We start from the raw sequence: 21,369 nt of genomic DNA, 5'->3' as shown, positions 1-21,369 counted from the left end.
TGGTATGAGCAGTAACTGTTTGGGCTGAGACCAGCTATATAATGAAATATCAAAATTGGAAGTATCTGCCAAATCACGTGAGAAAATGAGCTTCCATGAATTAATCCTACAAAGCATGATAAGAGAGCACTGCTCGAGTTACTTTTAAACATCTTATTTGAAAGCATTCTGAAGTATTACAGTAAATGAACAAGTTTGGAACATCTTAATACACGTAGTTTGTTTCATACATGTGACAGTGTCCTAAATGATATTGATAAAGCATTAATTAAAACATTAATATTTTCAGCCCTTTTATCTCCATTCAACACAATCCAATCAAAATATTATAAACATAATTTGCATTCAAGTAAAACCAACAATTTGTGATGGATCCAAAATACTATTTTGATCCACTGAATCATACCAAAAATTGCCCTTCAGTGACACTGGGAATTGTAGAAAGGTACATTTGATTTGTTAGATATTTTGTAATTATGATACATGGCTTATTTGATGCCATAGGAATGATGTCATGAGCCATCATATTAATCCACCATAGATGAATGTGGCCAGTTACAGAAAATTCTAGAGACTGTTCAGTTTGTTAGGACAGTTAGTAGCACACTGATTCTTTTGATTTAATTCTATTAAATCATGTGATGGCAACACTGACTATACCAGGTGGAAGTGGACTAATAAAGGTTGGGCAAAATAAAAGTGACACAGGAAATATTTGTAGGACTGATCAGGAACTCTTCCCTGTTAATGAACTGGTGAACTGATGATAGAATATTTTGTTGTGCATGACTTAATGCATGCAGAAGAACTTTCATCTGATGAGTTCTGCTGGTGGTTTCTGATTGAAGTGACACCACAACTTTTTGACAGCTAGTCTTCCATTTTGCCAGATGACTCTTGATTCAGCCAGTCATGGTGTGTAAAGTCACAGAACATGTGCCATTATGTATCATAAAATCCCATCAGTAATTTGAAGAGCACAATATTACTTATAATCTGTCTTGTTGCAAAAATTTTTTTATTCGTATGACCGGTTTTGGTTCATTCAGAACCATCTTCAGATCTGATATTTCAGTTACAGGAGTAACCCGTCCAAATCCAGCAACTTTCACATGCTGCATCACATGTGACCGGACATATGAATAAAAAAATTTTTGCAGTCAAGACGGATTATAAGTAACATTATACAATCACTGATTGCTGCTATCCCATCAGACATGTCTGTTTTTGCAAAATTTGAAGAGCATTTGCATAATCTCAGGATTGGTGTTTGGTATGCAATTTTGGTGTTCCCATCATAACACAGTTCTTTCACTGTGCTGTTAATGCTAACTGGTATCCCCAGAAGCTATTTAATCCAAATGTAGATCAACTAACAGATTATGAACAACTCTATGGATATTTTCAGCAGGACATAGCAACAACCCAAACTGCCTTGACAACACTGTCATGAGTGCATGAGGTGTTCAGTGAGAATGAGACCATCAGCAGAGACAGTGCTATCTCCTGGCTACCTTGACTGCCTGATCTCTCTCCCTGTGATTCTTACCAGTGGGGCAGACTGAAAGGTCAGGTGTATTAAAATAATCCTCACATACTGGTAGAGCTACAGCAGAACACTGAAAATGTTTTTCTGCCATCCCTCAGGCAAAGCTCCTATGTGTATCTCACCATTTGATAAATTTAACACAGTGCTGCATCAATGTCAGTGGTGGCCATTTCCAGACTCATCTGTGAAGTTTCTTAACAAGAGTCATTTCTACATCTATCTCATTGTAAATATTTTGCAGGCCACTATTACTTGGACCAACAGCCTTGTCGCAGTGGTAACACTGGTTCCCATCAGATCACAAAGTTAAGTGCTGTCAGGCTGGGCCAGCACTTGGATGGGTGACCATCCAGTCTGCTGAGTGCTGTTGGCAAGTAGGGTGCACTGAGCCCTTGTACGGCAAACTGAGGAGCTCCTTGACTGAGAAGTAGCAGCTCCAGTCTTGGAAACTGACATATGGCCGGGAGAGCGGTTTGCTGACCTAATACCCCTCCATATTAAATTAGATTAGATTTACTTTCATTCCAATTGCTCTGTAGTGAGGAGGTCCTCCAGGATGTAGAACATGTCAGAAAAACAATAGTATATGACAAATATATACAACTGAAACAAATAAGCTAATGTACCTTCCACAGGTCCCAAGTGGAATGATCATCATTTTTTAAATGAATACTATATGAAAGAATAATTTTACAAACACTAATGCACTGAATTTAAAATAAAAAAAGTTTTTTTATTTATAAGGTAATAAACATGTAATAGAACTACTACAATACTTATTTACAATGAACACATTGCTGCACTGAAATGGTGCAGACACACACACACAAACACAAATCAGTTGGTTCTACTGAGAAATTCATCAATGGAGTAGAAGGAGTTGGGCACCAATAAATCCTTTAGACTTCTCTTAAATTGAATTTCATTGGTTGTTAAGCTTTTTATGGCTGCTGGCAAGTTATTGAAAATGTGTGTTCCTTAATAATGCACACCTTTTTGTACAAGAGCAAGCGACTTTAAATCCTTGTGAAGATTATTCTTATTTCTAGTATTGATTCCATGAATTGAGCTGTTGGTTTGAAAAATTGATATATTTTTAATGACAAATTTCATTAAGGAATAAATATATCGTGAAGCAGCAGTTAGTATCCCTAGTTCCCTAAACAAGCTTTTGCAGGATGTTCTTGAGTTCACACCACATGTAACTCTTACTGCACGTTTTTGTGCCCAGAAAACTTTAGTTGTCTTGATGAATTACCCCAAAAAATAATCTCATATGACATTTTGGAATGAAAGTAAGCATAGTATGCCAGCTTTTTCATTTTTATATCCCGTATATCTGACACAATTCGCATTGCAAATAGAGATTTGTTAAGACGGTTCAGCAGTTCTGTGGTGTGCTCCTCCCAGTTGAATTTATTATCAAGCTGTAATCCCAAGAATTTAACACTGTCCACTTCTTCTATCTGCTTGTCATCGTATGTTAGGCATATACTTGTAGGACACTGCTTACAAGTTCTGAACTGAATTTAGCATTTTTTTTTCAAAGTTTAGTGACAAGGAATTGGCTAGGAACCAGTGATTAATGTCCACAAATATTTTACTAGCCAATCTTTCTAAGACTACACTTGATTTGCTATTTATTGCAATGTTTGTATCATCAGCAAACAAAATGAATCCGCATCTGATGATGCCTGTGGGCTGAGGATAACACAGTGGCTGGTCGGTACCATTGGGCCTTCATGGCCTGTTCAGACTGAGTTTAGTTTTATTATTATTTGGCTCATCCTGTATGTCTTTATTGGTGCTGAATGATAATGAACAAATAATATGGGAAGTTCTTGTTGTTTTTCAGTCACTTAAAATCTGCTTAAACTTTATGTGACAACATGGTCATGCAACCTTTGACAAACCACTGCCCAAAAGGTCATGTTCCATTTTCTGGCCTGACTGACAACCATGTCATCATCTGCCAGTGGCATCATTGGGCACATTATGGAGAGGAATGTGATCGGCACAGCTCTCTCCTGGTTACTGATGGGTTACTTGACCTTGGGACTACTACTAATTGGTTGAGTAGATCCTCAGTTGGGCTTTTAAAGTCGAGTGCACTATGTACCAATCTTCCCACCAAGAGAAACCTTGGCAGTATCAGGAATTGAACCAAGTCATCCACAGGGCAGTCAGTTGTGCTGAGCACTCAGCTATGGAGCATAAAAAAATCCACAAGAATTGTGGATATGACAATCTACTCGGGCTTGATGTTATAAAAAAAAAACAACAACAATGTATTGGTAGAGCTCAAGGTTACTGAACAACCTGTACTGTCATACTTACCATGGGCCACCAAATTTCAGGACATCAGTCAGTATTGAAAATTAACTTATGTGGTGGGTAAATGTGACAAACTGTATAAAGATATCCTCATCTGAGACAGGCTGGTTCAGGACACCTCCATTTAGCAAATCCATGCTGACATCCTCAAATTACCAAACTCAGTGGGGAGCAATGCCAGTCATTGTGCAAGCTTTCAAAATGACAAAGTGAACCTGGATGTTGACCCTGTTGCCTGCAGACTATGCCTTTACAGCATAAGGCCCTCCTCATCCTCACCAGGCACCACAGGCCAGCCCAACCCATAAGCATCACATGAGTTTCCTTCCTGCCCTACCCTGCACATTTCTACCACCATGACCACAAAGCTTTCATCCAATACTGGGCATCTATGACAACTTGTGAATGGCCAGTTATCTAACCTGTGTGCTCCACCACCAGCAATAGAAAGGTCTCCATCACTGGTGCAAGTTGATGTCACCCAGATGACACAAGATGGGCTCTCGGTGGGTGGATATGGGTGCACATACACATCAGTTGTCACAATAATCACAGGGAGACCTATAAACAACTAAGCTCCAGCCCTCTCCTACCTTGTACCATTTCATTGGTAGAATACAGATGAGCAGTTCCAGTTGTTGGTGTGTGGTATGCTTTAGCCACATACAAAGCTGACACACTTCATCTATGGTCCTTGGTAGTCTATCAACACAATGGTCTTAATATCTTTGTCATGGTTCCTTTAATGCATTTGACTGCCCCATTGCCAGTCTTCCAGTAATGGCATTATAAATTTAAAAAAATAATAATATCTGTGCTAGCTATTTTCTACCTTTTGTGTAATATTGCAAAATTGTTTAAATTATTTGGATGATCTATTTGTTACAGAAACAGACCAAGAGAACTATTTATGCAATCTGTGCTGAGTGCTCACTCAGCTACAACAGTTGGGTCTGTGTTGCAATTCACAGAAGAGCGCATTTTTCTGACATGATGATGAATACGTATGGTATTTCATGGGCAAGGACAGTGTGTGGGCAACAGAGATGCACACTCAAGTTATTCACAACCTTAACACGCCATAGAGTCTGATATGCATGTATACAGATGTCAGTAATATCATGTTCACAAGATATGAAAAGGCAGTACATTGACAGAGCTGTCATTTGTACTCAGGTGATTCATGTGGAAAGGTTTCCAATGTCATTATGGCTGCATGACAGGAATTAACAGACTTTGAATGCAGAATTTTAATTGGAGCTAAACACTTGGGACATTCCATTTTGGAAGTCATTAGAAAATTTAATATTCTGTGATCCACAGTGTCAAGGGTATGCCTAGAATACTACATTTCAGGTGCCACCTCTCATTATGGACAGAGCAGTGGCCAATAGCCTTCACATAATTATTGAGAGCAGTGGCATTTGTGTAGATGTGTCAGTGCTAACAAACAAGCAGTAATTTGTGAAACAACCTCAGAAACCAATATGGGATGTATAACAAACATATCCATTAGGAAAGCGCATTGAAATTTGGTGTTAATGGGCTATGGCAGCAGATGACTGATATGAGTGCATTTGCTAACAGCACATTGCCTGCAGCACCTCTCTTAGGCTCATGGCCATATTGTTTGGAACCAGGATGACTGGAAAACTGTGACCTGGTCAGATGAGTCCCGATTTCAGCTGGTAAGACCTGATGGTAGGGTTTGAGTGTGGTGCAGACCCAAGGGTTCAAAAAGGCACTGTGAAAGCTGGTGGGGGCTCCATAACAGTGCAAGCTGTGTTTACATGGAATGGATTAGATCCTGTCATTGAACTGAACTTATCATTCATTGTAAATGGTTATGTCTAGCTATTTGGAGGCCATTTGCAGCCTTTCATTGACTCCATTTTCCCAAATACCAATGGAATTTTTGTGGGTGACAATGCGTCATGTCACCAGACCAAAACTGTTCATGATTGATTTGAAGAACATTCTGGAGAATTCAAGTGAATGATTTGCTCAACATGCGTACAACCATACATTTATGGGACATAATCAAGAGGTCAATTCATGCCCAAAATCCTGCACCAGTTACACTTTCACAATTATGTACTACTATAGAGGCAGCATGGCTCAATATTTCTGCAGCAGAGCTCCAGTGGCTTGTTGAGTCCATGCTGTGTCAAGGTGGTGCACTACACTGAGCAAAACACGATACAACACCATATTAGGAGGTATCCCATGACTTTTGTCACCTCAGTGTAGTTTTCAATACCACAGAAAGATCTCTGCAAAGTTGGCAATCTTTTTGAATGTACTTCAGACTATGAACACGCTTTTTACATGTAAATCTACATCTAACTTTTGGAAGTCACCTTATGGTGTATATCAAGGGTACTTTGTGTACCACTGTCATTTCCCCCTTTTCCTGTTCCAGTTGTGTGTGGTTCATGGAAAGAACAATTGCTGCTGAGACTCCATGTGACATCAAATCTTTTTACTTTAACTTCACAGACTTTTTGTGAGGTATATGGAGGAGAAAGCAACACATTGGTTGACTCTTCTAGGAATGTGCACTCTTGGAATTTTAACAGTAGACCCTATCATGATGCCAAATGCCTCTCTTGTTATGTGTGCCATTGGAGTTGATTCAGCATCTCCAAGGTATTTTTGCACTAACTAAATGGGCCTGTAATGAAATGTGCTGCTATCCTTGAGATCTTCTCTATTTCCTCTATCAATCCTATCTGATGCATATCTCAGAATGATGAGGAGCATTCAAGATTGCTTGAATAAATGTTTTCTACGCTACTACCTTTGTTGATGGGTTACATTTCCTAATGATTCTACAAATGGTTCCAAGTTTGTTATCTACTTTACCCAAAGTTAATTTTGTATGGCTGATCCACTTCAAATCACACCATGTGCATACTCCTAGATTTTTCTTGGAATTACTGCTTCCAATGTTTGTTCTGCAGTCTTGTAATCATACAGTAAAGGGGCTTTCTGTCTATGTATTCCCAATACATTACCTTTGTTTATGTTGAGACTCAAGTGCAATTCACTGCAGTAAGTGTCAATCCTTTGCAGGTTTTCCTGCATTTCACAATAATTTTATAGCATTTCAAGTTCTCTGTGTACAACAGCATCATCCATGAAAAGCCTCATGGAACTTCTGATGTTATCTACTAAATCATTTACATATATCTTGAAAAGTAATGGTCTTATTACATGGTCTTGGAGGCACACTCAAAGTTACTTTAATTTTTGAAGATCTCTCTCTATTCAGAATGATGGCTGTCCTCTGTTTGCTAAAAATTCTTCAGTCCAGTCACACAGTTAGTCTGATATTTTGTATTCTCATATTTTCTTCACTAGGTAGCAGTATAGAACTGTCAAATGCCTTCTGGGGGTCAAGGAACACAGCATCTACTGCTTTCTGGGCATATGGATGAAGAGAGTGGGATGGGTTTCACATTACTATCATTTCTGGAACCAACAATGATTCCTACACAGGAGATTTTCAGTCTTCAGAAATTTCATAATGAATGAGTGGAACATATCTGAAAATTGTGCAACAAACTGACATCAAGATATAGGTCTACAATTTTGTGCATCTGTCTGATAACCCTTCTTGAAAATGGAATGGTCAGTGCTTTTTTGCAGTCATTAGGAGTGCTTCACTCCTCTCTTGGTCATTTATATTGATGTATGTCATTCTGTTATTCACACAGTTATTTAAAGGAGGTAGTGTACTTTTTCTGCTCTGAGATGTTGTCTGATCTAAGCATCTCACCTAATCCTATTCACCCTTGTTCTTGCAACTTACATGTCTTAGAATGAGTTTGGCTTGCAGCTATCTCATTGTGCATTAGATAGACCAGAGTGCCAAATTATTTATGTATGAAAAACTCCATCAAAGATTCAGACTAACTAATTACAAATAGAGAAGGATGTCCTCTCTAGAATTTTCAGCTTTCAAAAACTCCGTGAATATGAGTCTGGCATTTCATTTAACTCTGTTGTCATACTGAGTGCAAATCAGCAATAGTCCCCACAGAAAACTGACTGAAAGCTTCGTAAGTAGTGGGAACAATAGCTAAAGATAAACTTCTACAACAAATTTGGTCTGCAGGACTCCAATGAAAATAACTGGACACCAAAAGCCTGCTCCCCTTAGATGCTGTCATTTTTGTGTATGTCAAAGAGTTCTCCTCCTCTCTGCAGTGACTGAACGTAACCACACAGACAATTCATAGACCCTCCAATTGGTAGTCTTAACACTACTCCAGTGGCATCATTGGGGAATCATCAGAACCAAATATGTACAGTTGCTGTTATGTGTACTGGCACAATATGAACAAGTACACTGTCAGGACGATCACACATTGCAAGACTCACATTTCATCATAGTCATCTCCCCATCAATAGTTTCAGTTCTAGTCATCAACACAAGACCTTGGAGAATGCCTATAAGTGGACTTTACGGGGCCATTCCAATGGTGTATATGGGTGGTAACAACAAATGCGAAGTCACACTAACCAAATGCTGTCTGAATATTCTCCACTGCAGGTGTTGGTGTATACAGGGTGAGTCTAACTATTGCCACCTAGAATAACTCTGAAAGTATGATAGTAGCTGAAAAGTTTGTGGGACAAATGTTGAAAGGGACAATGGGGGCCATAATATTTTATTGTTCCTAGGTGGGGTCGCTTCAGAGATATGAAAGTCAATTTTGTTTTTTTAAATGGGATGCTATAGTTTGGTACATATTTTCTGATAGCAGCTAACAAGATGAATCCAATGATGTGTAACAGTAAGGCCTTTGAAGGTCAGCATAGGTCACAAAGGTGGCATGGACATCCATTCACAAAAGGTGATTAACATGATGACCATTGGTATCAGTGCAGTGCTGAAATCTTATCATGGATTGAGTGGTATTCCTCATCACTTTGGCACTTATCGAAGCACATGCTCTGACAATTCTCTTTCATATATTGTGCCAATAGTAAATATTCGCCGAATACAGCATAGCCATCTAATGTGCCGTTGACATATAAACACCATTTGACAGTTTTGCAATACAACACTAATAAGAACGGTAAGACTAGGCTTGTTCACCAGACTTGATGCCTCTGGATTTTTTCTTGTGGGGATTCATAAAAGACATTGTTTATAAAGATGTTCCAACTACACCTGAAGATATAGACTTTAAAGACATAGACTATAAAGACAAAAAAGGTCTACATGGTGTGGGAAGCCAATTGCACAACAGTGCTAACAATCTGCTTAAGAATCTATCATATGACACCCAAGGAGGTGAAGAGTCCAGCCAAGACACTCCATGGGTACCAACCATGCCCAACCATAGACAGTGCTTGGCTTACTCCAGTAAGACAACCAGCAACTATCACTGACTGCCCAGCATTATTTCCAACCTAAAAATCCAGTTCTTGTCTGCTGCTCTGGCTGCCATACCTGCTGGGTAGCTTGCACCATTATTGAGCTCCAAGATGCAGTTTTGGCCACTGTGGATACTGAGATAGGAAACATCCAAAATCACATGAACCAAGAGCCACTGCCACTGCCAGCAACAGGAAGGGACATGAGTTCTGCAGCACTGTTACAAGCAGCAATAATATTACCACTAGCTATGACAATCAGCTGTGAAACAAACTACAGAAGTGTGATATAATCAGTTGCTGAGTGGAACTAAGGCACTTCACATCAGAAAATCCTACACAGCAGACAGTACTGTAGTTTATTCGAATTACCTCTGAGAGATTGCAAATTGATGTAAAAACCTGTGTTGGTACATAAAGGGATTTTGAGTTAATTGGACCTCAAATGTTTAGTTATTTTCACTGGGTCTTCTTTACTACTAAAAGCTCAAGTTTGATTTGACCAAGCCAAACATGAGTTAAGGGAACAGTGCTGAGAATTTCTCTGCCATGTTTTAGGGCCTCAGCATTTATGTGTTACTTCACTACATTGACCTATGCTGTTTTGTGACACACTGAAGTGAGTATTTCCTTGATTAATACAGACTAGTTGCAAATAATACAGTCATTGGTATTGAACAGTTCATTTATAATTTTTGATATGTGAGGTATCGTGTATTTAATATATGGATGTGATTCTGTCTATCTGTTTTAGTTTTATCACAATTCAGTGTCATGTAATAGATGTATATATTAAGCATGTTTTTGGGAAAAAGCTTTTGTTCTTTATGTTTTTAAGATACGCACATCATTTTAAGATGATTCTTGTACTAACAAATTCCAATTAAGATTTTGCATAATATTATTCAAACATTTGTAAATTAAACATAAATGTTAATTATATGGATATGTTAAGAATAGAACTGTCCACAATGTCTTAAGGAAACAGGGCATGTAATACTCTATATGGTGAGCCATTTGTTTGTTGTGAATGTCCAGTTCAGTGGTCTATTGCTGCTGTACAAGAGGAGTAGGCCTTGCAGATTCACTGTCTCATTACTCTCTCTCATTATCGTGAACAATATGATCATGACACTGCACTCTACACACGTTTCTTAAAGTTAACTGCTAATATTGTCTAAGGGGTTAAAATATCTGCAACATAATGAGGTTTAAAGAGAACTTTGACATTGTAATGGCATGATGATGTTAATTTTGGATTATAAGTGCAACAAGCATCTACCGTATATCTACAGTTACACATGTACACAAGTCACCACACAATACATGTTCGAGGGTACCTTTTGTCACTACTAGACATTCCCTTTTCTGTTCTGCTTGTGAATGGAGAAAGGGAAAAACAACTGTCTATCTGCTTCTGTATTAGCACCAATTTTTCTTATCTTTTCTTTGCAGCCCTTACACAGGATGTGTGCTGGTGGCAATAGAATTGGTCTGCTTTTAGTTACAAATGGTAGTAATCTAAATTTTGCTCAATTGTGTTTCACAAAAAGAATGTCATTTTCCCTCCATGAATTCTCATTTGAGTTCACTGAGCATTTCTGCAATATTCATAAGTTGACTGAACATACCAAAAACAAATCTAGCAGCATGCCTCTGAATGGTTTTGATGTCTCCCATTGATCTGATCCATTTGGGGTTCCAAACACTCAAGTTATGCTAAAGAATGGGTTGCACCTGTGTTGCATATGTGGTTTACTTCATATATGAGCAACACTTTCCAAGACTTTCCCAGTAAATTGAAGTCAACCATTTGTCTTTTGTGCTATTGCCCTCATGTGCTTGTTCCATTGTCTATTTCTCTGCCATGTTACATACTGAGATTTAATTGAAGGGAGTGTGTCAAGCAGCACACCACTACAAACTTTTCATCACAAGACAAGGAAAGACAATAAAGACTGGGAACAAGAGAGAACCAGTTCAGCCAAATGGCTACTTGGTCCAGTATTTAAGAAAAGGAAGCTGTTAATACATAAGGCAAAAAGATCAGTCAGTCACTATACCAGGAGTATTAGTGAGACAGACACTTCTCCATATGATCTGGATTCTGTAGTGCGTTCACATTTGCTAAAAGCTAATTATTGTCCAGTCATAGTAAAAGTGAAAGTGTTAGTAAATTACCCTGAATACAACTGTGATGGAAGTACTAGTAATAACAGCAGTAGTTATTTCAGTGATAGTGAACTGCAATTTGGAACAGTACAGGAAATGTTGCAGTTAAAGGTAATACTATACAGTGATTAATGTAGGAGAAGTTAACCGTTTTTCTACAGAAGAAAAGGACAAATGGCACACATGAACAAAACTGATGCCAGAGAAAAATTGCACATCATACATAAGCAAAGAAGCTGTTTTAAACAAAAACATACAAATAACATAATACAATATTGTTAACATATCTACTGAACAAGTACAAATTTTACTTACCATTTCAATCCAAGCAATAGGTAAAATTGTTCTATCTTTGAAACATTTGACAGTCTGCATATATGGTGTGGTCCTCACCATGATGTTGATTTGAATTCGTGACCAGCCAGCAAGAGGCACACCCAGTTTCTGCACAAATTTTGAATGGCATTGATAATTTTTATTCCCTTTTAATTAATTGACACACAATGTTACATAAATACTGTTGTGGAGGAGAAAGTTCGGGAATGATAAATTGATGGAGGCAGTCACAGTTGACATTATTGTAAAGTATACTAATAACCAGTTACATCTAGTGTTACCTACTTATATTGACGAGTATGAGAATTTTTTCTAGATCACTTCAACACACACACACACACACACACATGCAACATAGCACTCAGACAAATATATTAAAGCTACAAAAATAATCAATTATTGGTATTATAATGTAAATGGACAGATAAAAGAATCTACTCACCAAGTGGTGGCAGGGGAACACACATACAAAAGGATATAACTTTTACAAGCTTTCAGAGCCAGTGGCTCCTTCTTCTGGTAGAAGAGTTGAAGGGGAAGGAAGAGGAGTGAAGTAAAAAGACTAGAGAGGTTTAGGGAAAAGGGTACATTCTTCCTCCAGACAACAATTTCTGAGAACTCCGCAGATGGGAACTAGCACTACAACATGTCCTTAGTTCTCGTCACCTACTTGGCCTTAATTTACATTAATTGCTTCTGTCTCAGCACTTATTCACTGTAACTACTCTTTTCTTCATTCCATTTAGTTTTTACCATTTTCCATTTTCTGACTTTTCTATTTTTTGCCATCCCTCCTACCACCTCTGTTACATACAATGCACTTAGCTTTTCACTCTTATTAACTTATACGTGATATTTTAGTAGTAATCTCTGTCTTCCACCTTTAAGCTCTCAGGTTTTCAAATCTCATTGAGTGCAGTCCCCAACAATCAGTCTTTCCTCCTCATCCTGTCCGGTAAGTCTCCCCTGACCTGGGGTTCTGCTTGTGGTGGAACAGGCACTGAGGTCATGACTGTCATGTTGTAGAGCATGCTCTGCAACAGGATATTGTGTGTTGAAAGTATACACCCTCTGCCTATGCCCATTCATCCTGACTGATAACTGGGTGGTCAGTACCTCAACTCTTATCTCTCAAACTTCATAGGAATTCTCGTGCATACCTTTGGGACTAGCCCCCTGGAAGAAAGAATACTGCAGTGACATGGTTAGCCAACAGCCTGGGGTTTGTTTCCAGAATGAATTTTCACTTTGCAGTAGAGTGTGTACTGATTTAAAAATGCAGAGTGAAAATTTGTTCTGGAACCAATTTCCCTGGCTGGGGCTAAGCAACGTCTCCACAATGTCCTTTCTTTCATGAGTACTAGTCCTGTAAGGTATGCAGGAGTGGTGAAGTTTAGAATGTAGGAGATGAGGTACAAAAATACAGGTTCAAGTAAAGCTATGATGGTGGATCATGAGTCATGCTTAGATAGCTCAATCAATGGAACACTTGTCTTGATAGGCTCAAGTCCTAATTTGGGACACAGTTTTAATCTGGCAGAAAGTTTTGTAACATGAAATTTACTTTCACTCTCCTGTTCTAGCACATTGTGGATGTATCCAGGGTAACGTAACCCATCCAATTGCTGGAGTTAACAAACAATAAACAAACAGGAACACAAGACAAATGTGCACTGGTCATTTAGTCAGTCATCTTCAGTGGAATATTTATGTAAATACAACTTACACAAATGGAGAAAAGGTAGAAATGTTACATATATACTGGAAATGTAAGTTAGCAGTACAGCAATGACTGGTATATATATATGTGTATGTGCGGATGGATATGTGTGTGTGTGCGAGTGTATACCTGTCCTTTTTTCCTTTTTTCCCCCTAAGGTAAGTCTTTCTGCTCCTGGGATTGGAATGACTCCTTACCCTCTCCCTTAAAACCCACATCCTTTCGTCTTTCCCTCTCCTTCCCTCTTTCCTGATGAGGCAACAGTTTGTTGCGAAAGCTTGAATTTTGTGTGTATGTTTGTGTTTGTTTGTGTGTCTATCGACCTGCCAGCACTTTCGTTTGGTAAGTCACATCATCTGTGTTTTTATATATATATATATATATAGATGATGTGACTTACCGAACAAAAGCGCTGGCAGGTCGATAGACACACAAACAAACACAAACACACACAAAATTCAAGCTTTCGCAACAAACTGTTGCCTCATCAGGAAAGAGGGAAGGAGAGGGAAAGACAAAAGGATGTTGGTTTTATATATCCTCTCTTCCCATTACCCAACAGGCCTCAATCTCCGCTAATTTCAAGTTGCCGCCACTCATACCTTACCTGTCATTCAACATCATCTTTGCCTCTTCACTTCCGCCTTGACTGACATCTCTGCCCAAACTCTTTGTCTTTAAATATGTCTGCTCGTGAGATGTCTGCTTGTGTCTGTATATGTGTGGATGGATATGTGTGTGTGTGCGAGTGTATACCCATCCTTTTTCCCCCCTAAGGTAAGTCTTTCCGCTCCCGGGATTGGAATGACTCCTTACCCTCTCCCTTAAAACCCAAATCCTTTTGTCTTTCCCTCTCCTTCGCTCTTTCCTGACGAGGCAACCATTGGTTGCAAAAGCTAGAATTTTGTGTGTATGTTTGTGTTTGTTTGTGTGTCTATCAACGTGCCAGCGCTTTCGTTTGGTAAGTCACATCATCTTTGTTTTTAATTGTTAAGTGCAAAGAAGACAAAACTGAAGCCTAGAAAGTTGATACACAGTGTTTCATTTAGTGTGCAGTGCATACTGATCTCTGTTTTTCATACCTGTAAGCCAATTTTATTTGTTTGTAACTGCAAAACTTTCACTTTTGTAAGATCAAGATTTAATTTACAAACTGTGAGCTAATGGCAGGCCTGTTCCACTATTATCTTGTTTGTGTGTGGTATTCTTTTACTTGAGCCCTGTACTAATATATTTATATTATCTGCAAACAAAACTGTTTTTGAAGAATCCTCTAATCTCCCATGGAAGTCATTTATTCAGGTAAAGAACAGAAATGAGCCAGGTACTGGACCTTTTGAGACTTCATATTTAATATTTCCTAATTCGTCCTACTCTTTTCCACTCTTTATATGCACTATCTGATTAAAAGTATGTGGACACCTGGCTGAAAATTACTTACAACTTCATGGCACCCTCCATCAATTATGCTAGAATTCAATATGGTGTTGGCCCACCCTTAGCCTTCCCCTCTCACAGGCATATGTTTGGCAGCCCATTCTTCACAGAGTGCTGCACTGAGGAGAGGAATAAATGTTGGTCGGTGAGGCCTGGCATGAAGTCGGCGTTCCAAAACATCCCAAAGGTGTTCTATAGGATTCAGGTCAGGACTCTGTGCAGGCCAGTCCATTACAGGGATGTTATTGTCATGTAACGACTCCGCCACAGGCCATGTGTTATAAACTGGTGCTCAATCATGTTGAAAGATGCAGTTGCCATCCCTGACCAGCTCTTCAAGCAAGAAGGTGCTTAAAACATCAATGTAGGCCTGTGCTGTGATAATGCCATGCAAAACAACAAGGGGCACAAGCCCCCTCAATGAAAAATATGACCACACTATAACACCATCACCTCCAAATTTTACTTTTGGCACTACACACGTTGGCAGATGACATTCACCAGGCATTCACTGTACCCCACCCTACCATCGGATCGCCACGTTGTGTAACGTGACTCGTCACTCCACACAACGTTCTTCCACTGTTCAATCATCCAGTACTTATGATCCTTACACCAAGTGAGGCATTGTTTGGCATTTACTGGTGTGATGTGTGGCTTATGAGCAGCTGCTCGACCATGAAATCCAAGTTTTCTCACCTGCCACCTAACTGTCATAATACTTGAAGTGGATCTTGATGCAGTTTGGAATTCCTGTGAGATGGTCTGGATAGATGTGTGCCTATTACACATTACAACCCTCTTCAACTGTGGGGGTCTCTGTCAGTCAATGGGAGAGGTTGGTTTGTGCGCTTTTGTGCAGTATGTGTCCCTTCATGTTTCCACTTCACTATCATATCAGAAACAGTGGACCTAGCTATGTTTAAAAGTGTGGAAATCTTGCATACAGACATATGACACAAGTGACACCCAATCACTTGACTATGTTCCAAGTCCATGAGTTCTGTGGAGCACCCCATTCTGCTCTCTCATAATGCTTATTGACTGCTGAGGTTGCTGATATGGAGTACCTGGTAGTAGGTGGCAGTGCAATGCACCTACTATGAAAACATATGTTTTTGGGGGGTGTCCAGATACTTTTGATCACATTATGTATGGCTATCCCTGCAAGAGGGGTGGATTTAACATCATAACAATTTAATTTCACTAGTACAAGTTTATGATCTAACCTTTTTCAAGGTTAGTAAAATGTGAAGACTGTAATTTATCTTGTTAAACTCTATGAGAACTTAAAGTATGAGAATGGAAACTGTTTTCTCTGCATAGTATGCTCTACAGAAGCCAAACAGAGCAGAAGTTAAATATGTTATCATTAGAAAAGTGTTATGGACTACTACCTAAAAATATTTTTAAAAGCATGGGAAGGAGAAATATAGATTTATAATTAGAGATCACTTGCTTACCTTCAGTTTTACAAACATGTGTTGGTGTTGTGTATTGCAGTACATCAAGGAAAATGTATCTCATCAAATTATTACAAAAGTAACTCAAAGGGGATGCTACCAAGTCAGCAATGAATTAAATTCTTTGTTGAAACACCACTGTAGGCAGAACAGCTACTGTTTTCCAGTGATATAATGACTTTTGTGGTTTCTTTAAGAATGAAGTTGACAAAATTAAGTCTGTTGGTGGTGTATTGAAGGCCTATCAGTGTAAATGTAATGGATCTGCTTTCAGTGGTCAATTTTTCCTTGTGTTTTCAGCTATTGTTAGGGAAATTTAATTGAATTTAATTAGAATTTAACATCACCTGCATGGCAGCTATTGTTATCAATAAGTTGAAATTAATATGACTTTACAAGTTTATTTATCAGTATTTCATAACCAATTATGTTACAATGTGAGAAGCTGAAGAACTGAGCAATATTGCTTGTTGTGTTAATTAAAGACCTGACTGGAACTAGTTCTCTATGTTAAATGAAGGTTTCCCTTCCTGATACATCATACTTTTGTCACAAGTGTTGCCTGCCCTTCCCCTCAGCTTCCATTGTAGCTGTTCTAATCAACTGTAGAGGAAAAGTGGATTCAGAGTGTTACGAGAGTACTTTTAAGAAATAATCAAAATTTTTGTCTAAAGTATTCCTGTGGTAAACCTCTTCCCACTGTTCAAACAGTAGATTCTCACTGTATTGTGTGACTTAGTAATTATTATTCTACAAAACTTTCCTGTTCATTTCTAAGTTGAACTTGATTGATGTTGTTGGTTTTTTGCTGCCATTTGAGAATACTGCTCAGGTAAAACATTTATTACTTTATGAAATGTAGTTGGATTTAGAAATAAATTATTAATTTTTGCTAAATATTTTCCTTGCACTCTTACTGGAAACCTTAGAATGAGGATAAATCAAAGCTAGATATAATGTAATTGGATGGAAGCACATATAAAAGTACAAGCTTTTTGAGCCTGTGGCTCCTTCTTATGGTAGAAGGATTGAAGGGAAACACAGTGGGATAAAGGAAAAGGGGTGTCAAGGTACAAGACTACATTTTTTATCCATCCAATTATGTCTAAAAGGTCGACATAGGTAAACCTAGGTGTCTTGCTCAGCACTTTTTGAGATGAAATGAGTTTTGAAAACAGATCATATAATAAGTTCTCAGTTTTTTTGCAATATCTTTAACAGGATGATGAAGTTGACAACATTTTCTGTTTGGTTACTGTAGACTGTTATAACTGGTATCTCATGTGCTGTATCATGTATGTTTATTTCAAAAATTTTGTTGATGTCTATGAACTGAATCTCCTTATGTTGAAATGTAGTGAAATAGGCATGCAAGTGATGGTTCAAAGCCAGTGAGCGGGTGTGACAGACAGATGAAAGTGCAGTGTGTCTCAAACAGTGAAAGATGATACAATGAGGTAGATATTCATTAGTGCAATGAATTCCCTGGCAGGATAATTATTCTTATGAATTAAATGTAAATATGTGTACTGAGCTGTTAAATTCTAATCATGATGGTGTGAAGCTTTGTAATAGAAAGAAATTTATGTGCATTGTTGGCTGCCATGGGAAAAGAACTGCTAATTTGATGAAATTGCTAAGACACAGTAAACCTGAAGTCAATGTAGCTCTTTATGTATCATCAAATGAAGACTGAAGTTATATTCAATCAAAAAAAGTTCATGATGATAATTATTTTGTCCATTTAACCTGATTGTATTTGATACTGTGATCTTACAGCAGAAACAGGGATTTAGATGCTCTGATTAGGTGGAATTACGTGCAAATAATTATGTGGTCTGAAGTTAAATGTTCCGTGAGAAAATTTTAAAAGTTTCTGGTCACTCAATTCCACTGGAACCAAATGTCTACAGAACAGTTCATCATTGCAGTGTGATGATCCTCACAGTTTCATGCATGCCATATGAACAATTATCATAAAAGAAAAGAAATAATAGAATTTTACAGATATTGCTGCAGTTTCAAAGAGGAGAAGTAGGCTGATTGATATGCCACAAGTTAGTGATGGTCAGTTTGTGTATGTGAAAGTGTGGTGATCAGATTACTTATTCAGTCTGCTGTTTTTCTTGGTGATCAAAGCTTGGAAATAAATGTGTAATTACTGGTGTGTAGTGAGTGATTGAATCTACACAGTTTACGTTAACCTCCTTTAGGTTACTTACTTTGCTGATATAGACTTTATTGCTGTACATACATGGATATCAAAATTTATCTGAAAAAATATTGAACCTCTTCCACATCAGATATGTAATTAAAGGATGAAAAATCCATGTCTTTTGCTGCAAAGCAGGATGAAGAATTGTCAATGATCATCAGCTGCATCAACATTTCTCACTTCACAACACTTACGATAATGTAAAAATCTCAATTAATTGTTTGAGAATAGTGGAATTTTGTGACTGAAATATTTTGTGTCAGTTCTTCCAAGTATATATGAAGCAGTAGGATTACACCATACAGTTTTTAGTGACCGAGAAATCATTAGATTTAGCAGTAGGATTACACCATACAGTTTTTAGTGACCAAGAAATCATTATATTTTATAAACAAGATGTGATGGAAATTCAAGAAATGGAAGTATTTCATCATATACTTGCCAAAGATATCAGGGCCTTTAGTTTTTCAGATGTGGATCAGGACACTTGTGAAAATATATGAGGATACCTATTAGCAAAACTATGGAACTATGAGAATAGAAAGCCTCTAGTTATCCCTCTGAAACAGGGAGAAGTGCAAAACTCAAGAAGTATGCAAAAATGCTCAAATGAAGAATACAGTGCAATTTAGCACTTATTGCAAGAGGCAGATTGATTTCTAGAAACAGCAGTAGAAATTTATACATAAAAATTTATGATTAGTTTGCATGACATCACTGGATATGTCTCAGCATAACATATCAAACTCAAAATTGACATAAAATGTAGATCTAGTACACATAAGGATTTAAAAGCTGTTGTTATATTGTCCTCCTTAAATGATAGGATCACATCATTCTGCAATTTAATAGCAAATTTATTTCAATATTCCCTCAGCAAGTAATCACAGAAATGATTTATTTGCACTTAGCTGAATTCCATACTATTGTATTCCCTGAATTATTTCACAGACTAGCATCTGAGGCAGAAGACATTATAACATTCAATTGTGCACAACAATTTGATGCGGTAGGAGGCTATCCATAAGTTGTTTAGCTCGAAGCAGGAAATAAGCGTCTCTTTGAAATGTTGCTTTACAATAAGTCCTTACCTTGACAGAATACAGATGCAGATGACATGGGGTGACTCACCAAAAATGTTGTTCACAGTTAGTTTTAATGTTCCATGTAAGCTCTTTTGAGTTCAAAGTTTCCTGTTGGATAAAGATTTAATTTTGGGATGCACACTGGGGTGTAGTCAAGGCAATATATGTCTCATTCTGTTCCCCATTAGAGCTATGTGGTGATGACTAGAAAGATAGCCCATGTTGAGTTTGACAGGGTAACAGAAAGACAGTAGTTAAGAAGCCACAGTGCTGTTTCCAAATGCCCTCTTCTGTAGTGGTCAATCCGAAGATTGGTTTGCAACAGCTACAATGGCAGCTTGTCTCCATTCTGTGCATCTTTCAGCTTTTCTCTTCATTTCTTTATAGGTGTTACATCCCACATCTTTCACGATTTGATCCATGTACCTCAGTCGTGGTCTTCCTCTTGGTCTTTTTCCCTCGACATATCCCTCTATGATTGTGTTCAGGAGTCCTTTATGTCTTAATAGATGGCCTGTAAATTGCACTCTTCTTTTAACAATGAAATTCCAGAAGCTTCTCTTCTCACCTGCTCTTTCCAAAACCACTTTGTTTGTGACTTTGTCGATCCATTTTATTTTGAGCATGCATCTATAGCACCACATTTCAAAAGAATTTAGCTTCTGGCCTTCCTCTGTCCCGAGAGTCCATGTTTCACACCCATAGCATGCCACACTCCACACATATGATTTAAATAATCTTTTCCTGATTTCAAGGCTGATGCTCTTAGATGTTAATATGTTTTTCTTCTTGTTAAAAGCAGCCTTTGCTTGAGCTATTCTACTTCTCACTTATGCCTTGCTCCTTCCATCCCTGGTAATATTACTGCCCAGATAAGTAAATTTATCAACTTGTTCAAGCAGTTCATTGGCTACATGAACTTGGACTTTCACTTGATCTTCTTTGTCACATGCCATTACTTTTGTTTTTGCTTTATTAATTCTCATACTATATTCTTCACCCATAACTTTATCCATTTGCCAACATGGGCTATCTTTCTAGTCGTCACCACATAGCTCTAATGGGGAACAGAATGAGACATATATTGCCTTGACTACACCCCAGTGTGCATCCCAAAATTAAATCTTTATCCAAATGCCAGGGGGAACATTTTGAGTCCTAGCCCTGTATGCAACTTTACTTGTAGATAAAAATTCATTTAAGAAAATTCATGCACTTTTGTTCAGTGCTGAAGGATGTTAATTAATTTAAATATATTTGAGAAACCTTTATTCTGAACTATAATCACAGGGTGTGAAAACTAAATAGGATAAGTTAATGACTGTTTTATTCAATGGTGTTCAGATAATAAAGATAACAAAGAACCAGTCATGAACTCAATGTGATGGTTTGGAGTACAATTGGAGTATTTAGATCAGGAAGGTTTAAGTTCTTTAATTTTAGTGGACCATAATCTGTTAGGTGTACAAAAAGGAAATGGCAAATTGTTTCAACTTCCTACAATAAATTTTCTCTTTCCAAGAAGAAAACAACATTAGGAATGAATTGAGAAGATTCAGTTACATTAACGGAACACTTTACAAGAATTTAAAAAATAAAGTAAGATGAGAGACAGAGAAATTTTATAAATCTTGCAGTTACTTAGATCATATACAGGACAATAGATCTAA

At 37.8% G+C, this 21,369-nt stretch overlaps 1 protein-coding gene across 1 annotated transcript in view; it reads right to left on the bottom strand.

Moving 5' to 3' along the window:
* LOC126204411 (lysosome membrane protein 2-like) overlaps positions 1–21,369 on the bottom strand; it is a 263,267-nt gene that overhangs the window by 7,458 nt on the left and 234,440 nt on the right. The window contains exon 9 of the mRNA XM_049938788.1: positions 11,759–11,887. Coding sequence (XP_049794745.1) covers positions 11,759–11,887 — 129 coding nt within the window. The remainder of the gene's footprint in view (positions 1–11,758; positions 11,888–21,369) is intronic.

Source organism: Schistocerca nitens, chromosome 9 (assembly GCF_023898315.1).
Source record: "Schistocerca nitens isolate TAMUIC-IGC-003100 chromosome 9, iqSchNite1.1, whole genome shotgun sequence".
In the NCBI taxonomy this organism is placed as follows: Eukaryota; Metazoa; Arthropoda; class Insecta; order Orthoptera; family Acrididae; genus Schistocerca; species Schistocerca nitens.
The sequence above is the reverse complement of the archived record's forward strand: the minus strand, read 5'-3'. Positions and strand labels throughout refer to the sequence as shown.